The following is a 21,998-nucleotide window of genomic DNA, read 5'->3' on the forward strand; positions in this document are numbered from 1 at the left end:
CCCGTGGGGATCCGGGTTAGAATAGTTCCTCAGCACCCCTTGCTTGTCGTAAGAGGCGACTAAATGGGGTGGTTCTTCGGATGAGACAGCAAAAACTGAGGTCCCGTGTCACAGCAACAGCAAGTGTGGCACGATAAAGATCCCTCCCTGCTCAAAGGCCATAAGCGCCGAGCATAGGTCTAAATTTTGCCCTTCATCTGCAATGGTGATATCTCCATATGAGTGAAATATTCTCGAGAGCGACGTTAAACAATATTCAATCAATCAATCAAATATTCCTTGCTTCAAAAAATGAACCCCATGAGATAAAAAGAATATTCTATAAAATCAGCTCTCGGACTCTATCAAATTAAAAAATACACACACATGAAAACACTAATGTGTTGGTATACAATATCCCAGCATGAAAATATGCAGTATATGATAAATAGAATATCACATGCCAAAATCCATAGCATACGGAACCACTTGGACTGATATGACATACATGTATTTTAGCATGTATACTCTCTCTCTCTCTCTCTCTCTCTCTCTCTCTCTCTCTCTCTCTCTCTCTCTCTTACAAAAGTGTGGGATGGCAGGGTTGATCTAGCAAAAATCAAATTCTACTGCCCCCAGAAGTCCTTGTTTTTCCTAATATTCTACAGGATAAGAAGACTCTCGTTATTCCTACCATACTAAAAGATTGATAGACTCCAATTCATTTAAGTTCACTAATGGCAAACAGCTATTTAATAGTCTTCATAATTATTTTTACTTGAACTCGAAGGATAGAAATTTCAGACAACTAAAGGTAACTAGGAGGATCAAATGAAGACTTTATGACAAACCGTGTCCTTATCACAATGATTTCGTTTGCCGTTAAAATCCTATAAACACAACGGTCTCTCTGCTGCAAAACACAGCATTAACGACCCTAGCCCTATAATAGTTTTATCATTACGGACCTCGTCCATCTCATCACTTTTGTAGCAGTATCTCAGATGAAGGGATTTGAGGAAATATTTACAGTTTGATCACATCATAAAGGAAATTCCGGACCATCTAGATTTGCATTTACTATCTGAAGTCACAAACGTATCATCGTCTGCTTCATCGTCTGCTTAATCTGAAGTGACTCACTCGCTTCAGGTCGGCCTTTCTGGGATCACACTTATACCACGCTGTGATAAGGGTGGTTTATCACCGTGTGTGTTCTTGGAAAGTATGCTTGATATATATAAAAGATATATTTATATACCACACGAATTTCATCGAAAGGACATCCCTCTCTAACACAGAGTCCTTGAAATCTACTTCATTTCAAGATTTTTGTCCGTCCGAATAATGAAATGTACTGAGGACTTTATCAGCCCGAGTTCATTTTAACCAGTGAATTCCTTCGGACTGACCTCTGCTGACAGTGAAGGTGCAACTCTACACACTACACATGCTCAATTCCATGCATATAAAATGGCTGCTTATCAACCGAAAAACAATATATTTTTCTTGATTCTGGTGTTATCTATTCATATGAATTTATGTTACCGGGAAGAAGTAAAAAAAAAATATCTCTTCTATGATTTTTTTGCAATTTAAATATTTTGGTATACGCCTGGTTAGACTGTTCTGAGTTTCATTCAAACAGGAGCAAGAAATGATTTAAAATCAGCCATGCTGTTTACCAGGCGTATTTCACAATAAGTGTTAGTACTTTAGTTCAAAGAGCAAATTCCGAGCGAACGTGTAAATGTTCAAATAACAAGTGGAACAGTTTCTGTCTTCTACTGCGATAATTTACTGTGTCTCTCCTGTAAAACGTAACATAGTAGCCGAAGGAACTCCTAACTTTTAACTGTTGGAAACGATTTAAAGAAAACCCCTATAGGATAGACGGACACTCTAAACGCGTATCCCAGCATGCAATGTTTATTTCATCTGTTTACTTGATAGTAAAAGACAATGATTAAATTTTAGTGAAAAGGTTTTATGGTTTTCATAGTGATTTGTTTCCTTGTCTTCTTTGTATATTATACAGCAAAGATTTAAGTGCTTATCTACGAGAGCAACTGTTGTAATCCTCATATTGTTCACCGAATAACTACAGTGTACTCAAAATATAAACCTAGGCGTAACGATCCAGAATTATATATATATATATATATATATATATATATCATATTGTTCACCGAATAACTACTCAAAATATAAACCTAGGTTTAACGATCCAGAATATATATATATATGTATATTCTTGTACATTGTATATTTAAATAAAACTACGATATATGAAATTAAACTCTGAACTTTCATAGAAAATATTGTAAAGTAAAATCTTCATCAAAATGATACTAGTACTCCTGCACTGTTGTTTACAGATTTATTTTTCATCAGAATTTTATGATTAGTTTGAATTTTAGATTTGAAAAATAACAGTATGCCCTTTTTCTTAAGCAAAAGTTCCATTAGATATTTGATGTTTTGAATGATTTTAATTATTCATACGTAGCGCTATCGCATGGGAGTATTAAATAAAACATTGCTTCCCAAAATCAAAGTCTGTTTAAATCATTTAAAACCGGTTGCTGTTTTGTTATCGGTTTGATGATCATGGTGTTTAAACAATAGGAGGTGGATGATTTTTTTGGCCTGTGGTGCTTTACAAATAACACATTCTAGCAGCAAATTGATTCTTACTTCAAAACTTTTAGACTCAAACTTAATATACTTTGTATTTGTATCCTGGATGTAAATTCAGAAGAAAATCATTTAATTCCACATAAGTTGGAGGACGGAAGTATGTATAAACTTGACAGTATAAAACGGGATGGATGTTTTTAAAACTGATTGCGAAAGAAATTTGTAAATCTTGATGGATGGTTGGTTTTTGTTTGTTTTTTACGTCTCATCGAGAATTTTTCACTCATTGAGAAATCACCAGCAGTAGGTGGACTACCACAGATTTAGATTTATGCTTAGTGCTTACGGCGGTAGCAGTGACGGTTCTTTAAATTGTCAACGTCTGCCGCAACACGGGACCTCCGTTTTTTTAAGGTCATATTCCAAAGACAATCTAGGCCGACCTTTTTCAGTACGTCGTAAGTTTGACGCTACCTTGACACGAGTGGGAGTATCTCGGTGGCAGAGCCTGAGAATTCATCGGATACCGAACTGACAAAATATTTTATTATTCTTTAACAGATTGTCTTTGGAAATTTGTTAAAGCGACATATATATTTTTCACTCATGTGACACATTTCTATCTATCTGGGTTCGTCGTCATACGACGTCTGTCGTGTGTTAACAATTAAACATTTTGAACTTCATGATTTGGTATGAAGCATCTTAAAGACAAGGGAACACCCAGGGGCGCGTTTTACAAAAGAACTTACGACTTACGACCAACATTACATACTGGAATTTTCCAGTGTATTGTAAGGTCATTCACTCCAAATGCAAAATATATTATTTTTTTAAAAATTTAAAATAAGCCTGAGAAAAGTTTTACTTTGCCGTAAGTTGTATTGTAAAACGGGCCCCAAGACTCCTGCACTTCTGGGGCTTTAGGGGCATTGTCAAATATTTACCAGTTTTCAAACATCTCTACAACTATACACATGTAAGAAAAATTAATTTCATAGTCATGTAGAACTGGAAGGCTTCTACTAAAATTGTAAATTTCAAAATCTCTGAGGTAGGAGATCTGACTCTAGGGCTGGATCAAATTTGGCATATATTGTTTATATGTAAAACATTTACAAAAGATCTTCTTTTAATACTGTTGATACTAAATTGAATTTACATGAATGTTTAGAGGGAGAATGTAGCCCTTTACTCAAAATTGTAAATTTCATGTTCCCAAGGATAGGGGTTTTGGTACCATGGTGATCATAGTGCTTTATCATTTAAAATACTTCTTTTTTTAATTTTCCTGATACTATAAATACATAAAAATTCAAATGTATGTAAGGGAAAGCAGAAAGGGATGTACCAAAATTGTGAATTTTGCGACACCAGGGTTCTAACTCTAGGGTCCAAATTAATCATGTAGTCTTTTCGTGGTGACATCTGTGTTTTAATAACGCACCTTGTTTTATACTGCCGCTGGAGAATAAGACAGTTATCATTTCGTAGTCCTTGGGATTAGTGAGATATCTAACTAAAACTCTGGTAACCGACAAGGTCTGTAGGCCGCTTATGACAAAGTGAAGAGAGCGAAAAGTGGGCAAATCTCATAATTTCTTTAGAGAATACAAAATTAAGAGTATGGCGAACACGGACCCCCGGACACACTAGAGGTGGGATCAGATGCCTAAGAGGAGTGAGTATCCCATGTCGACCGGTCACACCCGCCATGATCCATATATCTTGATGAGCAAGCAAACGGAGTTATCCGTAGCCAAAATTAGTAAACAGAGAACAGTGTAAAAATTGATATGAAACATGTCAGACAGCATTCGGCCTAACGACAGGTTGTATTTTGTAAACTAGATCGTTATAGCGACCATAGAATTTGCGAAATGTTGACTGAAACGAGACTTGAAACCCCTGTAACATCTTACACTGTATTTGTAGCCTGCCTCGATTTAAATAATGATCACCCTCATTCATGTGCGAAAAGTTTAAAATATATATTTTAAAATATATATATAAAATATGATATATTTCTGCAAGCATATCACAAACTTTTTCAACAATGAAAATTAAATTGAACGTTTTATATATATAATCGCAGAAAAGTTTTAAAATATATATATATATAACCTCAGTTCATTGGAATATTTTCATCGTGAAGCAATTACATGTATCATTTGATATACTAACAATAACATGAAGCACCAAGGATAAGTTTGAGCTGAAATACCAGTGTGACGTTTGTGAACAATATTATTGTTATCAGGGTCATCAGTCATAAATATAAGAAACTTTACCTACCAGTGGTGTCAGTACTAGGACAACAATCCAATCCATGGTGAGGAATGCTATTGCGGAGAGAGCAGCCGTCCGCCAGAGCTCTAGGATCGATGTCTACGCCTTTAAGGAAATAGAAACACATATAAACAAACTAGATACGAATCCAATCTAGTGATGAAAGGCAGAGGAAATATTCTGTGATTTTCATCCGCGTCAGTTGTCATCGGTTTCATTTTGGGGTTACGACGTTGAACGAAGATGGCGACACAAATATAAGTGCTTAGCGTTTATCACCGAGATAAAATTTTGATGATGAATTTCCTCAACATGAAAATAGAACACATTTCATTTAGAGAAAGTGCATTACAAGTCCTGGGAAATCCTGCTGTTTTACACGAGATTTGCCAGCAAGATTAAACTATGCCTAGTGACCTATAAACAAGACCTGCTTGTAATCTTTGATAAAAATTCAAAAGATTTAATAGAAAAATATTCGCTAAATTCTACCAATTTCTCAACACAAAAATATAGACTGCTATCAGTCATAACGCAATCAGTAAAAAAAAAAAAAACTAAGTGTGCTTAATATTTGATAAGACTTTTACAACTGAGGGAAATTTATCAATCAGAGAAAGTGCGCTTCATATGCGGTCGGGAACATTTTTGTCAGTTTTAACACATAACAAATTAATATTGGAGGAGATAGCTTACCTCGTTATCAGTCTGTCTGTCTGTCTGTATAGCTAAGGATGATCCGACATTGACTCTTTGTTTTATCGTGTCATTCTGCACAAATGTCAAGTCACGAGAAACACAACGATTTTATTTACCAAACAGTTTGCAAGTCGCCAAATCTGACACAAAATTCATATTCGTCTTATCAGGTCCTGAACTGTCATTTCTAGGAGATTGATTGACGCCACAAAGTTGCCAATCATAACCAAATTTCTTATTAAAAATCAAGTGTGGGTATATAGCCATGATATTTAATTTAACAGCACAGTTTTATCACAAGCACGTAGACAAGTAAAAACACACTACTGTACTATTGCCAGTCAATGTGTATATTGAAAATTACAATTTCCCTCCACAACACAATCTGGCAATATACAGCAATAGTTTTATACTATGATTTGCCATCGCTGCACCATTCAGTTATGAAATATAAAAAATAACTTGAAAGTATGAATTTGTAAAATAGCATTGTTTATTTTTCACAGAAATACACCAAAAATGACATTTCAATGGCTGGTAATATATCCGAGTTAATACTGAAAACCCCCCGTGGGAGCAGTGTAGGTTACTAAAGGCGTTACCCGTTACCTCAACACCATTGACCGCTGCACAGAAATTTTCTTTGCAAATCAGTAGAATTCTAACTGATTCAAACTCTGAGAAATCTTTGAGGGGACCAGATCAAGTCTTTACATATCACTCTGTCCTCTCACTGTTTGCTTCCATGCAATCCCCATAAAATACAGTAGTATGATCGAAATATCGCCCAATCGTCACAGTTTTGAAAACAATCACCAATCGTCTTGTTTCACTTTGAACTCCATTAAATTCATTAGATAACTAGTCCAAGCACTTTGTAATCCCAGTGCGTGTAATTACGGTCACGCCTCTTTAGGAAATAATTACACGACAATGTAAGGTTCTCACTAGACCACTATATCTACCGTCCATTAACTTACGCAGCCTTACAAGTGGCCTGTGAGTGTGATCGTTTACACAGGGGATGTGCACCAAGTTCAACGCAGGCTACTTAGATATAGGTCATTGTAGTGGAGAAAATGAAGCTAAATATCCAAATTCCCATCAATGACTGGTAAGGGAATGAGAAATTTGAAGAGAAGCTTGTTGTCGTGTCAAACTAGTAACAAAAACCTGACTTTTAGCGTGTTAGTACTAATCAGGTTTTTTTTTAAATAGTTTCATTCGGGTTGAACGGATTTACGTACGGAGGGAACTATGTTTGACCATGTCTGTAAACAAAATTTTCTCATTGTATTTCCAAAGAAGAAAACCCCATCAATCGAATGTCGATCCAAACATATTTTATTATCACTTTCAAGGACCCTGCATAAAATCCAAATGTGAAAGAGAATGTAAACGGTGACAGTTTGAATGTTTTTGGAAGGACTTGACCACGAAATAGTTTATAAGAACACACAAGACGCCATATCTATGTTTAAAAGAGAAAAATCTCGTGGACTTATTGGTTACTGAATGGTTTATTGAATTTTAACGATGTCACCTCCCTATTGTAAACAATATTTTTAATAGAATTCAGACATCCAGTACATTTTCTCATATGTGGGTCAAATCCGTAATAATTCCTGTATTAAAGAAAGTCGATAGGTTAGATCCAAATGGTTATAGGGGCATCAGCCGAATGAGTTATTTTTGCAACAACAAAAAATAAAAAAAAATAAAAAAATTCAATTTCGAATAATAAACATAGAATGGGCTAATGTAAATGACATCATTATAGTTATAGAGTGGGCTAATGTAAATGACATCATTATAGAATGGGCTAATGTAAATGACATCATTATAGAATGGGCTAATGTAAATGACATCATTATAGAATGGGCTAATGTAAATGCCATCATTATAGAATGGGCTAATGTAAATGACATCATTATAGTTATAGAATGGGCTAATGTAAATGACATTATAGAATGGGCTAATGTAAATGACATCATTATAGAATGGGCTAATGTAAATGACATCATTATAGAATGGGCTAATGTAAATGACATCATTATAGAATGGGCTAATGTAAATGACATTATTATAGTTATAGAATGGGTTAATGTAAATGACATCATTATAGTTGGGTTTCAATCAAAGGTAGACACTGCCAAAGGATTTGGGGGGGGGGGGGTTATCGACAATTGTGAGAATATTCTTACGAAAGAAAATAGATTATATTGCTGCATTATAGATTTAAAAAAAAAAACATTAAAAAATTTTCCACGGTAGAACGTTTTAAGCTGATAGGAAAAAATTAGTATATGTGATGTTAAAGGAAAAATACAATGTACAAATGTACGAGAATATGAAATCCTGTGTCAACTCATCAAGAACGTGATCAGGTTTTTTTTTTTGAAAATTATCTTGGTCTCGTACAAGGCGAAGTTGTGTCCCCTATCATTTTTCTTTGTATGTGAATGGTTTTGAAATGAAGTTCATTAAAAATGGTGGTGTTCGTCTACAACTTCAGGAATTGAATCTATTTTCTCTTTATATTGGTGTATGTAATTACATGGTCTGTTCTTTCTAAATCTGTTCAAGAACATCGACAAATGTTAAATACGCTATATGACCATGCCTCAAATCAATGCTGAGAAAAACAAGCCTCAAATGAACACTTGTTTTTAGAAACAGAGGGAAAGTGCATGATAATGACATAACGAGCAAACAGAAGGCGAAGATTCATTTATATACCTCGATGTTTTATTGAATTACAACGGAAATTCTAATGCAACACAAAAACAATTAGCCAGTCAAGGTAGAAAAGCAATGTTTTGTCTTCAGATCTAAGGCTAGTCGATTGAAACTATGTTCTCACTTTTTGACACTTGTGCCAGTCGCATACTGATTTACGTTTGTGAAGTTCGTGGAAATCACAATGCATGTGATATCAAAAAGATACATTTAGAAATTAAGAAAAATATTTTGTATGTCAGGAAAATACACTAAAACGTCCATGGGTTTTTTTTAAACAGGCAGACTGCCTCTGAGGATTGCGCGACAATTCCGGATTTTGGAATTCTAGTTTAGATTAATAAAAAGTAGGAATTGTATTTTGATATCATGTTACGAAAAACAAAAATGTTTCAGAAACATGTATGCCCTCTGTAGTGCAAACTTGAAACGGATTTTACACGTTCATCATTTAATTGATAGTAGTGCCAAAACGATTCAAGATATTGAGCGGACAATATCTTCCTATGTCCATAGTGGATTGACCCTTCGCCATTTGACCTCAAAATCAATAGGGGTCAATTACTCCTTAGGATGTATCAGTGTACCATGTTTAGTGTCAAGCAAATGATTCCCAAACTATAGAGACAATATATTACTATGTCCAGTTTGACTCTTGGCCTTTGAACATGTTAATCTAAAATCAAATGGGTTCATTTAATCTTCACTATGTTCCAATGCACCAAGTTTTATCTCTGTCAACGAAAGGGTTCTCAAGATATTGAGTGGACAATATCTTCCTATGTCGCGAATGGATTGACCCTTGACCATGTGACCTCAAAATCAATAAGGGTCATCTACTATCTACTCCTTAAGATGTACCAGTGTATCAAGTTTGATGTCTATTAAGTAAAGGGTTCTGGTTCTTAAAATATAGAGGTGACAATATATTACTATGTCCAGTTTGACCCTTGACAGTGTAAACCCAAAATCAATAGGGTTCGTCTACTTCTGACAATGTACCAGTGTACCAAATTTGATATCCGTCAAGGAAAGGGTTTTAAAGATATTGAGTGGACAATATCTTTCCATGTCTAGTGTGGATTGAGCCATGACCTTTGATCGTGTGACCTCAAAATCAATAGGGTCCATGTACCTTACGATGTTCATGTATAGTGTTCCAGGTTCTGGTACTTTTGTACAGAATCTCCTTGCAGATATCAATGATTCATCTAGATGTACATGTATATGAAACTAATAACATTATTGACCACTTTACATTGCAATAATCTTGGTTAAAACCTATTCCTTACAAATTAGCAAGATAAGACCGTCATCACATAATGCAGCTATAGAAAGTGATCGCCATAACAATATTAAACGCGAAAACCGAATATGCGAACTGCGTAGATCCGGAATTGAAGGCGAATGTTTTACAAACAGATTTTTAAGATTATTTTGTACATTCTTCATTATGAAATATTGATTGTAATTCTGCTCATTGTACCAAAAACGTCTGCCCAATGCATTACTGTTAACGTGTTTATAAATATTATTCTATGCAATAAGATGCAAGTCTTACGCAATAATGTAAACTGAATTATGTTGCTATTAGTCAGAACTTTTATATTGTTTCATGCCGGATGAACTGATAAACATAGACTTTTAATAAGAATGATGTAATTTGTTTCAAGATTCAGAAGAAAAATAAAATATTTTTACTCGGTTCCGGAAATGCATTTCCTCCACGCGGAAACAATGTGGAATTCTACAGACAATAGGGGGATGTACATAGAGTTCATGTCTTAAAATCGTGCGAGGATATACATGCACATTCCTGGAGTTTTTTATAGCAAAAATACTGTTCCATTAATCTATCACATTACAATATTCAATGTAATAAGCGATGAGTTTAATGTATTTTTTGTTTCATTTGAGATCGAACGACGGACAAATTCCACGCACAGAGAACTATGGGAAGGGGGAAAGCATACTGCAACCTGCATCAACATGTGCGTAAAACCCAAGTTAGACGATTATCTTATTTCTCCAAGTTATCACGCAAAATCTGAAGCATTTTCACCATCACGTTTGGCATTTCCGCCATTAGACCTCAAATAAATCTCAAAGCATGTCTTCTGAATACATAAGAAACAAATTAAGTTATATCCAAAAAATATATATGTTTGTTTGCATTATCTTGTAACTGTCGTGTTGGCTTTTTCTTCTATTCTGAAAAAAAAATCTTGTAAAATAAAATACCACATTTCTGGTGCTTACATTTCCGTTCACATTCCAGTTTTGAAGAGTACCATTTGGTCACATGATCACTTGTACGACCTGAAGGTAAACAAGTGGTAGTGTAAGCAACGCCAAACAAGATCCACGTGTTCTCCGACTCCCAGCGCACGAGGCATTTAATCACTTAAACAGTATACATTGATTACACAAAAAACCAGAATAAACGAAATTATGTCACTTGCAAGGCAACTTCAAGGATAATTAATTTATATAATTAATTAAAAAAAAAAAGATGCAAGTTGAAATTCGTAATAATTTGCTTCACGTTGTTTAGAACGTTTTTTGTACAAACAGAAATTATTTAACCTGTATGCCTTTTGGTGGTTATTAAGAAACATAATAAAGAATAATCTCTAAGGCTGATGCCTGAAGACAACTTTGAACTTAATGAAGAAACGAAGCCAGTGTTCACGTTTTGTATCGAGAAAGATGAACCGAAATAAAAGCTTGTAATATTAATGGGCACTTCCGGTGCTTTATCCTGTATTTGAATTGTTTTTATGTATACTTTTTTTATCCACAAAAAAGCAATTTAGACACATACACACATTACATAAAGCTCAGAGAAATTCACAATTACATGGATATCCACTTCCGCCCCTGCCCAGGGTTCTCCCAGCAGCGTGCGACCAGCGCTCTGGACCGTGCGACCATCTAGGCAAGTCAATATGACACTGGTGGTTACACCTCAAATTTTCAACGCAACCCACGTCTTTATCAAGAGACATATATTACATAAACATATATCACAAACTACGGGGAAAAACCCCACCACAAATATTAATAATCTACATGTTAACAAAGATGATACGCTTATAGGCTAAATATCTCCAGCCATAAAAGTGTAATGGAATGCGTAACATTGGAATATTTACCCTACTAACTAAGGTATATAATATTACATGAATACCCACTTCCGCCTTTACCCAGGGTTGAACTCACGACCTGCGAAACCAAATCTGCTAGAGCTCCCAAATCTGCTAGAGCGCAGCGTGTGACCTGCGCGTTAAATAGACCGCTCGAACAACTAGGCAAGTCTAAAGACGTGTAATTCTCGCCACGCTGTCACACTCATTGAGAATGGACATTTAACGTAAACATGCGAGGGTGATACAGAATACCTACTGCAGTTGAAATATTTTATAAAGCACAGGAGAGAGAGAGAGAGAGAGAGAGAGAGAGAGAGAGAGAGAGAGAGAGAGATGCTCCTTATTATAGAATGGAAGCTTTCCTACGTTTTTCGTGGATTTATTTTTTGTTTTTAAGTTCTCATTACCAATCACTGAGGTTTTTCTTTTGAATATATATAAAAGACTGTGGGTGCGATTTCCATGTTTAATCGACATTCCACAGCTCAATTACTCATCGGGATATGTTTATTGAGCGGAATAATAAACATTAGTATTCATTAAGGAGGAATAACGCACCAGAGAAATTTGGAGTGGATGAAAAGGGGAGGTTACATACATGTACAACAATATTTTGAAATTGAAAACTTTCAAATTTTTTTCATATAATCTAAACAAAAAATGCAGTTTTGGTAGGTAATCAGAGAGCAGGAGACGCGTTAACGGACTGAGTTACCCAGCTGAATTGATTGATTGATTGTATATTGTTTAAATGTCCCCCTCTAGAATATTTCACTCATATGGAGACATCGCCATTGCCGGTGAAGGGCTGCAAAATTTAAGCCTATGCTCGGCGCTTGCAGTCTCTAAGCAGGGAGGGATCTTTTTTGTGGCACACGTGCTGTGATACGGGACCTCGGTTTTTGCGGTCTCATCCGAAGGACCGCCCCATTTAGTCGCCTCTTACCGACAAGCAAGGGGTACTGAGGACCTATTCTAACCCGGATCCCAAAGGAATACCCAGCTGAAAAGGAATATACAAATGTTACCGTAGCTGCAGAACTGTAGCTCTCTGAATATTGTATAACTTTTATACCTTCATTCCTGTTTTAAAAAGTAGTCAGCCATTATGACGATGTACTATACCTCCTTAAAATGAATACTATACACACATAAATGTCAGATTACATGTTCGGGTTTTAGACTGGGGTGTAAAATGTAACAGTTGATCCGAGTATGACGGGCGTGATCCCAGCACAAAGATTATTTATGTAAGAGCACTTAAGAATGAAATGTATGAACTATCATGACTATTGTTGTTTAGGTTTGAATATCAGATGTCTCCGGTTAAAATTGCAGGTTCACCTCAAAAGATCTTAAACTTACAAGTGCTATATCGAGGAAGTTTCAGAAAAAACATTTGTTTAAAAAAAGTACGTATTTCACCCAAGTTTGTCCGTGAAAAAGATGCGCCAAAGGGAGATAACACCGTTATTAAACATGTATGGATGAAGTTTAAAAACTAAAACATTATTTATTCCCTAATTAGATTGTTGCATGTGACCTTGAAAATTCTATTAATTTTACACTACATTTTATTATTGAAACACAGTTAAGCATGGGAGTTCCGGTTGCACCTGGGCGAACTAGGGACCTAAAAGAGACCAAGAACCCCTTTTCCCACGCCCCTCTAAATTGAAATCCTAAATCCGCTCATGCTTATAAGGCAATATGTATTGAAGAAGCTAAATTCATTTATGAAATGTTGGAGTACCATCATGATATGCAAATGAAGCAAACATGAATATTATTAGATTTTGAGTTCCATTAAATTGCAGAAAACAAAACGCTTCAAAAAGTGCTTGATGTGCCATATAGTGTATATACGGTTCATGTGCCATCATAAACAGAAAGCAATTACACGGCGTACCCGGATCTAAGTCACGTGATGCTGACGATATTATTTTCTGGACTGGCTACACTGTGTAAAACTTTGCACATGGCGGATTTTAAACAAAGTAATAATTTGGAAACCGGCAATGAGTAGCCTCAATATTTTACACATGCCATTCCGGGATTTGTAAATTCATATCATTTGTTTAACAATGCATAAAAATGAAACGTATTGAAGACAGTAATCAAAATGTAATAGGGTTATATCTCTCTGTCAATTAATTTTTCGTGAAATAGAGAGATCGTGTGTGTGTTTGAAGTAACAGGTGCAAGGCGCTTGTCGCCTAGCCTTTCCTCAGGAGTGTCGTGTGAGTTAGTTAGAGAGGAGAGTGAATTTCAGGGGGGGGGGGGGGGTTGAGTTAATTATTTTGAATGTTTTTTTGTTTCTGATGAATGATTTGAGAGATGAAAGTACATGTAAGAGTTGACAAATTTATGTATTTTGCTTGAGAAAAGGTCTTGTGTGAGTGGATTAAATTAGGAGGTACCTCGTGAGAAAGGAAAGAAGGTGAAAGCATGTGATTTTTGGATTGTGAATTTCATATACTTGTGAACTTATATATATACTTGTATATAATTGATTTGTAAATAGTACTACAGGCTTATTGACGTTATGAAACCAGTGCCGTCACAGTGAGGATCATTGTGACAAAAACTTATATTTTTATACTTTTTTTTACAATATTTGATTCAGAACTTTTAAACATGTTATTGGTTAGAAATTATTTAACCAAAACAATCGATGATAATTCCCATTTCCCCAAGCGCATTTTCTAACGCAACTGTTCCTACGGCCAATCCTAATACAGATTTGAAAAATCATTCCGAAAAACACCAAATTTCAGGATGTGACAAACAAACCAGATGAAGAGGGACTTCCGCTAGAATCACAGATCGTCAGCCAGTCCTGATACAATGTACCCGTGCCCAAAGGTTTGGGTAAAGTCAGTCCATCGCAGTTTCGTCAGTTGGAATCATCCCTGGTCGTGGGGGTAAGGCATGGATTGGGAGCGAGTCTTTCCACAATATGTGTGCACTGAAAGTGGGCGTTGTCAAAAACACTTTGGCATATAGCATCCCAATTATTTTACAAAAGTACCCCTTGCTTGTCGTAAGAGGCGACTAAATGAGCGGTCCTTCGGATGAGATCGCAAAAACCGAGGCCCTGTGTTACAACATAAAGAACTCTCCCTGCTCAAAGGCGGTAAGCGTCGAACATAGGCCTAAATTTAGCAGCCCTTCACGTGCAATGGTGACGTTTCCATATGAGTGAAATATTCTCAAGTGGGACTTTAAACAGTCAATAAATCTAACATGACTACGTCAACAAACGAAAACATTTGAAGCTGTGAGTCTTCGAGTAGCATAGGGCTGTACTGAATCTTTGATGGTAAGTTTGCACACGAGTAGTAAAATATGTAATGAACTTCATTAATGCAAGAAAACCTCGACCGTGCGTAGATTTTTCTGCGCCGTAAATCGCAAGTTTATATAAGGGGTGGGTCTGTAGCTCTCTGGTCTGTCCGAATATTTCCCAGAGAGCTACAGATTTTCAGCTACTACCGTAAATAATAGTTTACGGCTTTTAATTTGATTTGATAACAACAGAGAACCTGCCTAAATCCCTGGTATTATGGGAATATATAGGTAATGGGAAACATGGGGTTTATACAAATTTTCCCATGATTCCATTCTTTTACCATTATAGTTCACATATTACCGAAACCTTATATATGTACTTTGTAATATTGAAAAAAAAAAAATAGATTTTGATAATTCAAAGTTTTCAAACAACTTTCCATACCAGTGAACGATTAGCAAAAACTTGAATTTTTCGCTGATAATAAACTTGGCATTTACACACTATAAATTATGTAGTTCATACAATTTCACAGATGAAAACTGTAATTTATGTTTCGTAATCTATAATTTGTTTACAACTGATAAACTTATATAAACATGTATACTCTCATGTTTCACTATTTCTGTGAAATTGGCGTGACATATTGGTGTCTGAAATATGAGTTCTATGATCTGAACCTCTTTTATCATAATACAAGAATTCCTGCAACATTTTGTCTGACATATCGACATATGCACGCAATCGCTACTTAAAGATTTATTTGGAATTTCTGTATTTTTAGAAGTACATCTACATAAATCAGGCTCGAAAAAAAAGGGTGCGTGAACTCATTCTACTGGGCTTAATACTTATAATTGTTATTCATCCCGTGTTGCCGAAATTGGCCGAAAGTATAGATTGTATTAAGGATGAATCATGAATTAATCCACTGCTGAGACGGCACACAGGGAATGCAGTGCTCAAAATGACGACCTAAATGATAATGTAGTCAGCTTTCATAAGTAGATCAATCAGTACACGAAAGAAGACGCTAAACTCGTGGTGATATGATTGTGAAACTAGATATATAAAAATATCCAAACTGCATGGTTTGTATTCAAATGCATTTAGTAAATTCAATATCTGTATACCATTTAAAATGAAGTAGATATTCAGTCGATCTGGTACATTTTTCTGCATCTTTTAATTAATATTTGAAATTGTTTTCGGTTCAAACTTTTTGAATCACATGATGCTACTTTTAAATTTTTAAACCTCGATAATCACATTTGTAAGATATATGTTGCCCTGTGTAATATTGTGATGTGGCTGCAGAACTGTAGCTCTCTGGAAAAAAAATTATGATGGACCACCTCTGATCCGTCACAATATCGGACCTCTGATCCGTCACAATATCGGACCTCTGCTCCGTCATAATATCGGACCTCTGATCCGCCACGGAGCTCTGATCCGTCACATTATCGGACCTCTGTTCCGTCACAATATCGGACCTCTGATCCGTCACAATATCGGACCTCTGCTCCGTCACAATATCGGACCTCTGCTCCGTCACAATATCGGACCTCTGATCCGTCACAATATCGGACCTCTGATCCGTCACAATATCGGACCTCTGCTCCGCCACAATATCGGACCTCTGATCCGCTACAATATCGGACCTCTGATCCGCCACAATATCGGACCTCTGATCCGCCACAATATTGGACCTCTGATCCGTCACAATATCGGACCTCTGATCCGCCACGGAGCTCTGATCCGTCACAATATCGGACCTCTGATCCGTCACAATATCGGACCTCTGATCCGCCACCATATCGGACCTCTGATCCGTCACAATATCGGACCTCTGATCCGCTACAATATCGGACCTCTGATCCGCCACAATATTGGACCTCTGATCCGCCACAATATCGGACCTCTGATCCGTCACAATATCGGACCTCTGTTCCGTCACAATATCGGACCACTGATCCGCCACAATATCGGACCTCTGATCCGTCACAATATCGGACCTCTGCTCCGTCACAATATTGGACTTCTGATCCTTCACAATATTGGACCTCTGATCCGTCACAATATCGGACCTCTGTTCCGTCACAATATCGGACCTCTGATCCGTCACAATGTCGGACCTCTGATCCGCCACAATATCGGATCTCTGTTTCGTTACAGTATGTTTTCAGAGAGCTACACTTTTGCAGCTAATCGTGATGCAGCCTAATGTCCCACAGTGACATCGCTTTGAAGCATACTGCGCGATTAGTCCGAAATATCTGAAGTTTTCCTGGCTTTTTTATGATTTTGATATTTACCGTGCCAGGAAAACTTAAGATATTTCGGACTAACTGTGCGATATATTTCTGTCAGGATGTTACATGGAGACATGATTTTTATTCTAGGGAAATATCTACATGTATCTAAACAGTCACGTGATCGAATAATCCAATCTGATTAGTTCTTTCATCAATCATAATAAATGCTTGAGTCGTGTTGTAAAATAGTCCTGCTTGGATGATATTTTATAGCATTACATTCGTCCTATGGTGGTATAGTGATAGATCAACATGTGTACGTCTCTTCGTTAAAGACAACACCCGATGTTAACGTTCCCTGAATCCCTATCATTCACTCTAAATCGGATATTAGCTCACTAGGATTCTGATAATAATAACCTAATACAGTCCCACAGAAGTCTTAATCCTAATCACCATCTAATACAGTCCCACATAAGTCTTAATCCTAATTATCATCTAATACAGTCCCACAGAAGTCTTAATCCTAATCACCATCTAATACAGTCCCACAGAAGTCTTAATCCTAATCACCATCTAATACAGTCCCACAGAAGTCTTAATGCTAATCATTATCTAATACAGTCCCACAGAAGTCTTAATCCTAAACATCATCTAATACAGTCCCACAGAAGTCTTAATCCTAATCACCATCTAATACAGTCCCACAGAAGTCTTAATCCTAATCACCATCTAATACAGTCCCACATAAGTCTTAATCCTAATCATCATTTAATACAGTCCCAGATAAGTCTTAATCCTAAACATCATCTAATACAGTCCCACGGAAGTCTTAATCCTAATCACCATCTAATACAGTCCCACAGAAGTCTTAATGCTAATCACTATCTAATACAGTCCCACAGAAGTCTTATTCATGAACATCTAAACGTCTAGAAGATAATTCTTAATCAAAATCATTTTGACAACTTCCGTCACTGTTAATGAATTGTCATATCGTTTGGCGAGTGATCTTTCATCAATCGTTACTTGTAATCACAAAATATATACATGAATAAGAATTAACAAACGAACTATACATACAGGCTGGATAACCATAAACAGTGATTAATCACAGTTATATAGAAGTTAATGTCAAGTATATACCCATAGACGGGACTCCCTAAAGACCGAGAAAAGGGATCGGACACGCAGTAGAGACTAATGATAAATCTTATATCTCCCTCATACATAGCTCTTATCCTTAGACGAATCGGTACTGTATAAGTTTTACATCCATGAAACAGCGGAAGCAAGTTACACGGAAGTAAATGAACTTGCCGTTAAATCTTAAATTTAAATATAGCCTTAATTATAAGTTAACTGTCACTTGAACTTAAATAACGTATGTGCAATCTGATTTGAATAAGATCTTTGATCCGCCCCGTCATTGTTATGTCACTACAAGCTTTGTGTAGCGACATAACAATAACGGAGCGGATCAAAGATCTTATTTATAACAATAACGGAACGGATCAAAGATCTTATTTATAACAATAACGGAACGGATCAAAGATCTTATTTTAATCAGATTAAACTTATGGGTAACTAGGCCCAGATCGCCAAAGTCTTTGAATGATTTCGAAAAGCTCAATGATACAAGATGTTTTTCCAAGGATATTTTCCAGATTATTATTTTTTTAATGACTTCTTCCTATCAATTTCTGCATTGATGTCAGTAGGCATCACTGGTTATTCTTAAATAAAACTATTTAAAAAAAACCAAAAACATAGCTATAGCTCAAGGTTGAAAGATACATTAAGTTACTGCGAATATTTCATATCGTAAAATGCAGCAAGGTGTATAGTTGTGTAAGTAATGTTTTTAATTCCTCATTTTCAAAGAAGGGGAGATAACTCACATATTAAGAAAGTTCAAGGCCACTGAGATGGATGTACGGTTTCCATACACAATAACCCACATCATATATGTACAAAACATTTGGGCTAAATAGATTGATTTTGTAGTTTGGCTTAATTGCTTTGTTTTTTACATTATGGGGGTTTTGGTGGGATCTCACCAGTCTATACATTCTGGGGATTTCGGTGGTACCTCGCAAAATCTATATATACTAGAGATTTTGGTGGGATATGACCAGTGTTTACATTCTAGGGTTTCAGTGGTACCTCGCCAGTGTTTACATTCTAGGGTTTCAGTGGTACCTCGCCAGTGTTTAAATTCTAGGGTTTCAGTGGTACCTCGCCAGTGTTTACATTCTAGGGTTTCAGTGGTACCTCGCCAGTGTTTACATTATAGGGTTTCAGTGGTACCTTGCCAGTGTTTACATTCTAGGGTTTCAGTGGTACCTTGCCAGTGTTTACAGTCTAGGGTTTTCAGTGGTACCTCGCCAGTGTTTACAGTCTAGGCTAGGTTTCAGTGGTACCTCGCCAGTGTTTACATTCTAGAGTTTCAGTGGGATATCGCCAGTGTTTACATTATAGGGTTTCAGTGGTACCTCGCCAGTGTTTACATTCTAGGGTTTCAGTGGTACCTCGCCAGTGTTTACATTCTAGGGTTTCAGTGGTACCTCGCCAGTGCTTACATTCTAGGGTTTCAATGGTACCTCGCCAGTGTTTACATTCTGGGGTTTCAGTGGGATATCGCCAGTGTTTACATTCTAGGGTTTCAGTGGTACCTCGCCAGTGTTTATATTCTGGGGTTTTCAGTGGTACCTCGCCAGTGTTTACATTCTGGGGGTTTCAGTGGTACCTCGCCAGTCAAGAATCGCTTGTTGCAGCATTATTAATGTGCAACACTTTAGACGTGACCCTTCTATTAATTGATTTCAATGCTTATTCAGGATTGACACTGCTAAATATGTCATTTTCTCATGGTGTGGTTATTCGCATCCTGTCTATAGAATAATGTGTACAGAATGTGTGCTTTGTCAAGAACACCTAGCAGTACGTGAGAGGATGTTCAATGTATTTACGCTTGTCAGGAAAACTCTGTTGGATTTTAATATCACCTGTATGCATATTTATCTAAATTATTGTATATTTTATTGTTCCTTACATTCAAACACCTTGAAATCCAGGGGCTTCTAACGAGGTGTATCAACATAGGAACACTGCACTATCATTTATAAACCCTTCGCTTGAGATTTAATCGACCTCGCGACTTTTGAGACGCTTGTCGTAAACTAAAAATTATTTACATAACTGCTATTGTGTACCAATGTCATAAAACGCTTGAAATTTTCCACGAATCTGTGTAATTATTTACTTACCTGAATTCAAATGAATTAAATCCCAAGTTTTATTTTCTTTCACAAAAGGAAAGGTTGAATAAACATCCCGCGGTCTGTGAATCTACCAGACGCGTAGAACCCAGAGTTCACAGAAGCACCGGCTGTATCTGTACCAGCTAATTAGATTTTCTGTCATTAAACCTCGTTAAAACTTATCCCGGCGTCAACATACCGAACACACCAATGTCCCGTCCCTCCCCCTGTTATCTAATCAACCCCGACTTTGATTTCTCTGCCCGGGTCATTCTGATGTCAAATGCAGCATATAAGATACGTGCTGTAAGGTGATACACGCGCATTGTACTAGTATCAAATCGCGCGATTACACGGTGTGTCATCTAATACAATGAATGGTTTGGTTTAGAAACACGCTCGTGTATCCCATCTTGAATTAAATTGTTTTGCATAATTCAAACAGATGCGTTTTATCGCGTGTCCCCTGAGACCACGGTTGTCGAATTCTATTGAATAAAACCAAAAGGTACAATCACTAATTATGAATGATCTCAATCTTTTTTCCCATGACAAATTAACTTTCAATATCAATTCCTCATTCGCAATATGCATAATACGTTGACGCATATAGAAAGTTTATACCACATTTTTTTTTTTTTTTTTTTTTTGGATTTTTTTTTTTGTTTTGGTATGCCTGTTGTTGCGTTTTGTGACGCGATATTATATGCCGATTTGACAGGTACGGTAAGTTGATACAGAAAACCTCATTTTTTTATCAAGATATATAAGTGGCTGAAATTCGTAAATAAGTATAGTAGAAGAAAGTGTATTCTTCGTTCACAATAAGTAAGAATGTTTTACGAGACCACTGCTGTAAGAAATAATCTACAAGACTACAGCTGTATAAAATAAGAAATAACCTGTAAAGCTGTGTCCCTTTTCACACAAAAAAAATTCACTCGTATATTTCTAAATAAACAAATACACACAGGAGAGAAAGTGACACTCTCATTCAGATTAAAGCTGCACTCCTTCGAGTATAAGACATACAATTTTTTTTATCTTAGGCGTAAGATTTTTTTGTGAAAATGGCTACTGATGCTGTTCGAAATACGAATGTGTTTACTGAGGAAAATATTTCTCCCAAATAAAGGAGCTTTTATACGAATCAATGGACATTACTGCATGTACCCACAATGTGAACTGTTAATACAACTGCATGTACCCACAATGTAAACTGTTAATACAAATACATGTACCCACAATGTAAACTATTAATACAACTACATGTACCCACAATGTAAACTATTAATACAACTGCATGTACCCACACTGTAAACTGTTAAAACAGCTGCATGTACCCACAATGTAAATATTAAAATAACATGTACCCACATTGTAAACTGTCATTCTAAACTGTATTCTTGCAATGATTCATTTAAAAGTTTATGGAGGTCTAAGACTGCCTTTGAAAAAAAAAAAGGATTATCTGATGATAAAACAGAACAATTCTCACTGAACCAAATATCTCTGTTGTAATGAGAAATATTAATTAGATTTTTAATCATCTTTCGAAACAGATTAATTCAGAAGTCACCTGATGAAACGCTAAATCAAATTAACGTCTTAAACTTACCTCAAGGTATTATAGCCCGTGAGGGTTTTCAGTCGATGGAAAGACGTTGTAAATTAATTCGCGGTGTTTCCCAAC

General features: G+C 36.2%; 1 protein-coding gene across 4 annotated transcripts in view; it reads right to left on the reverse strand.

Annotated features, from left to right (window-relative positions):
* LOC125666625 (calcitonin gene-related peptide type 1 receptor-like) overlaps window positions 1-21,452 on the reverse strand; it is a 48,320-nt gene extending 26,868 nt beyond the window's left edge. The window contains exons 1-3 of one of the 4 annotated variants that reach the window (XM_056151744.1): window positions 20,312-21,452; window positions 10,606-10,665; window positions 4,915-5,013 (exon numbers count right to left, since the gene is read on the reverse strand). In XM_056151744.1, the coding sequence (XP_056007719.1) occupies window positions 4,915-4,950 (36 nt within the window). In that variant the 5' untranslated portion in view covers window positions 4,951-5,013; window positions 10,606-10,665; window positions 20,312-21,452. Of the gene's footprint in view, window positions 1-4,914; window positions 5,014-6,216; window positions 6,986-10,605; window positions 10,666-11,206; window positions 11,359-20,311 lie in introns of those variants that run through there. The other 3 variants (XM_056151743.1, XM_056151746.1, XM_056151745.1) reach the window with 3 other exon arrangements.
* Between the last annotated feature and the right edge of the window lie 546 nt (window positions 21,453-21,998).

This window comes from Ostrea edulis, chromosome 10 (assembly GCF_947568905.1).
Source record: "Ostrea edulis chromosome 10, xbOstEdul1.1, whole genome shotgun sequence".
NCBI lineage: Eukaryota > Metazoa > Mollusca > Bivalvia > Ostreida > Ostreidae > Ostrea > Ostrea edulis.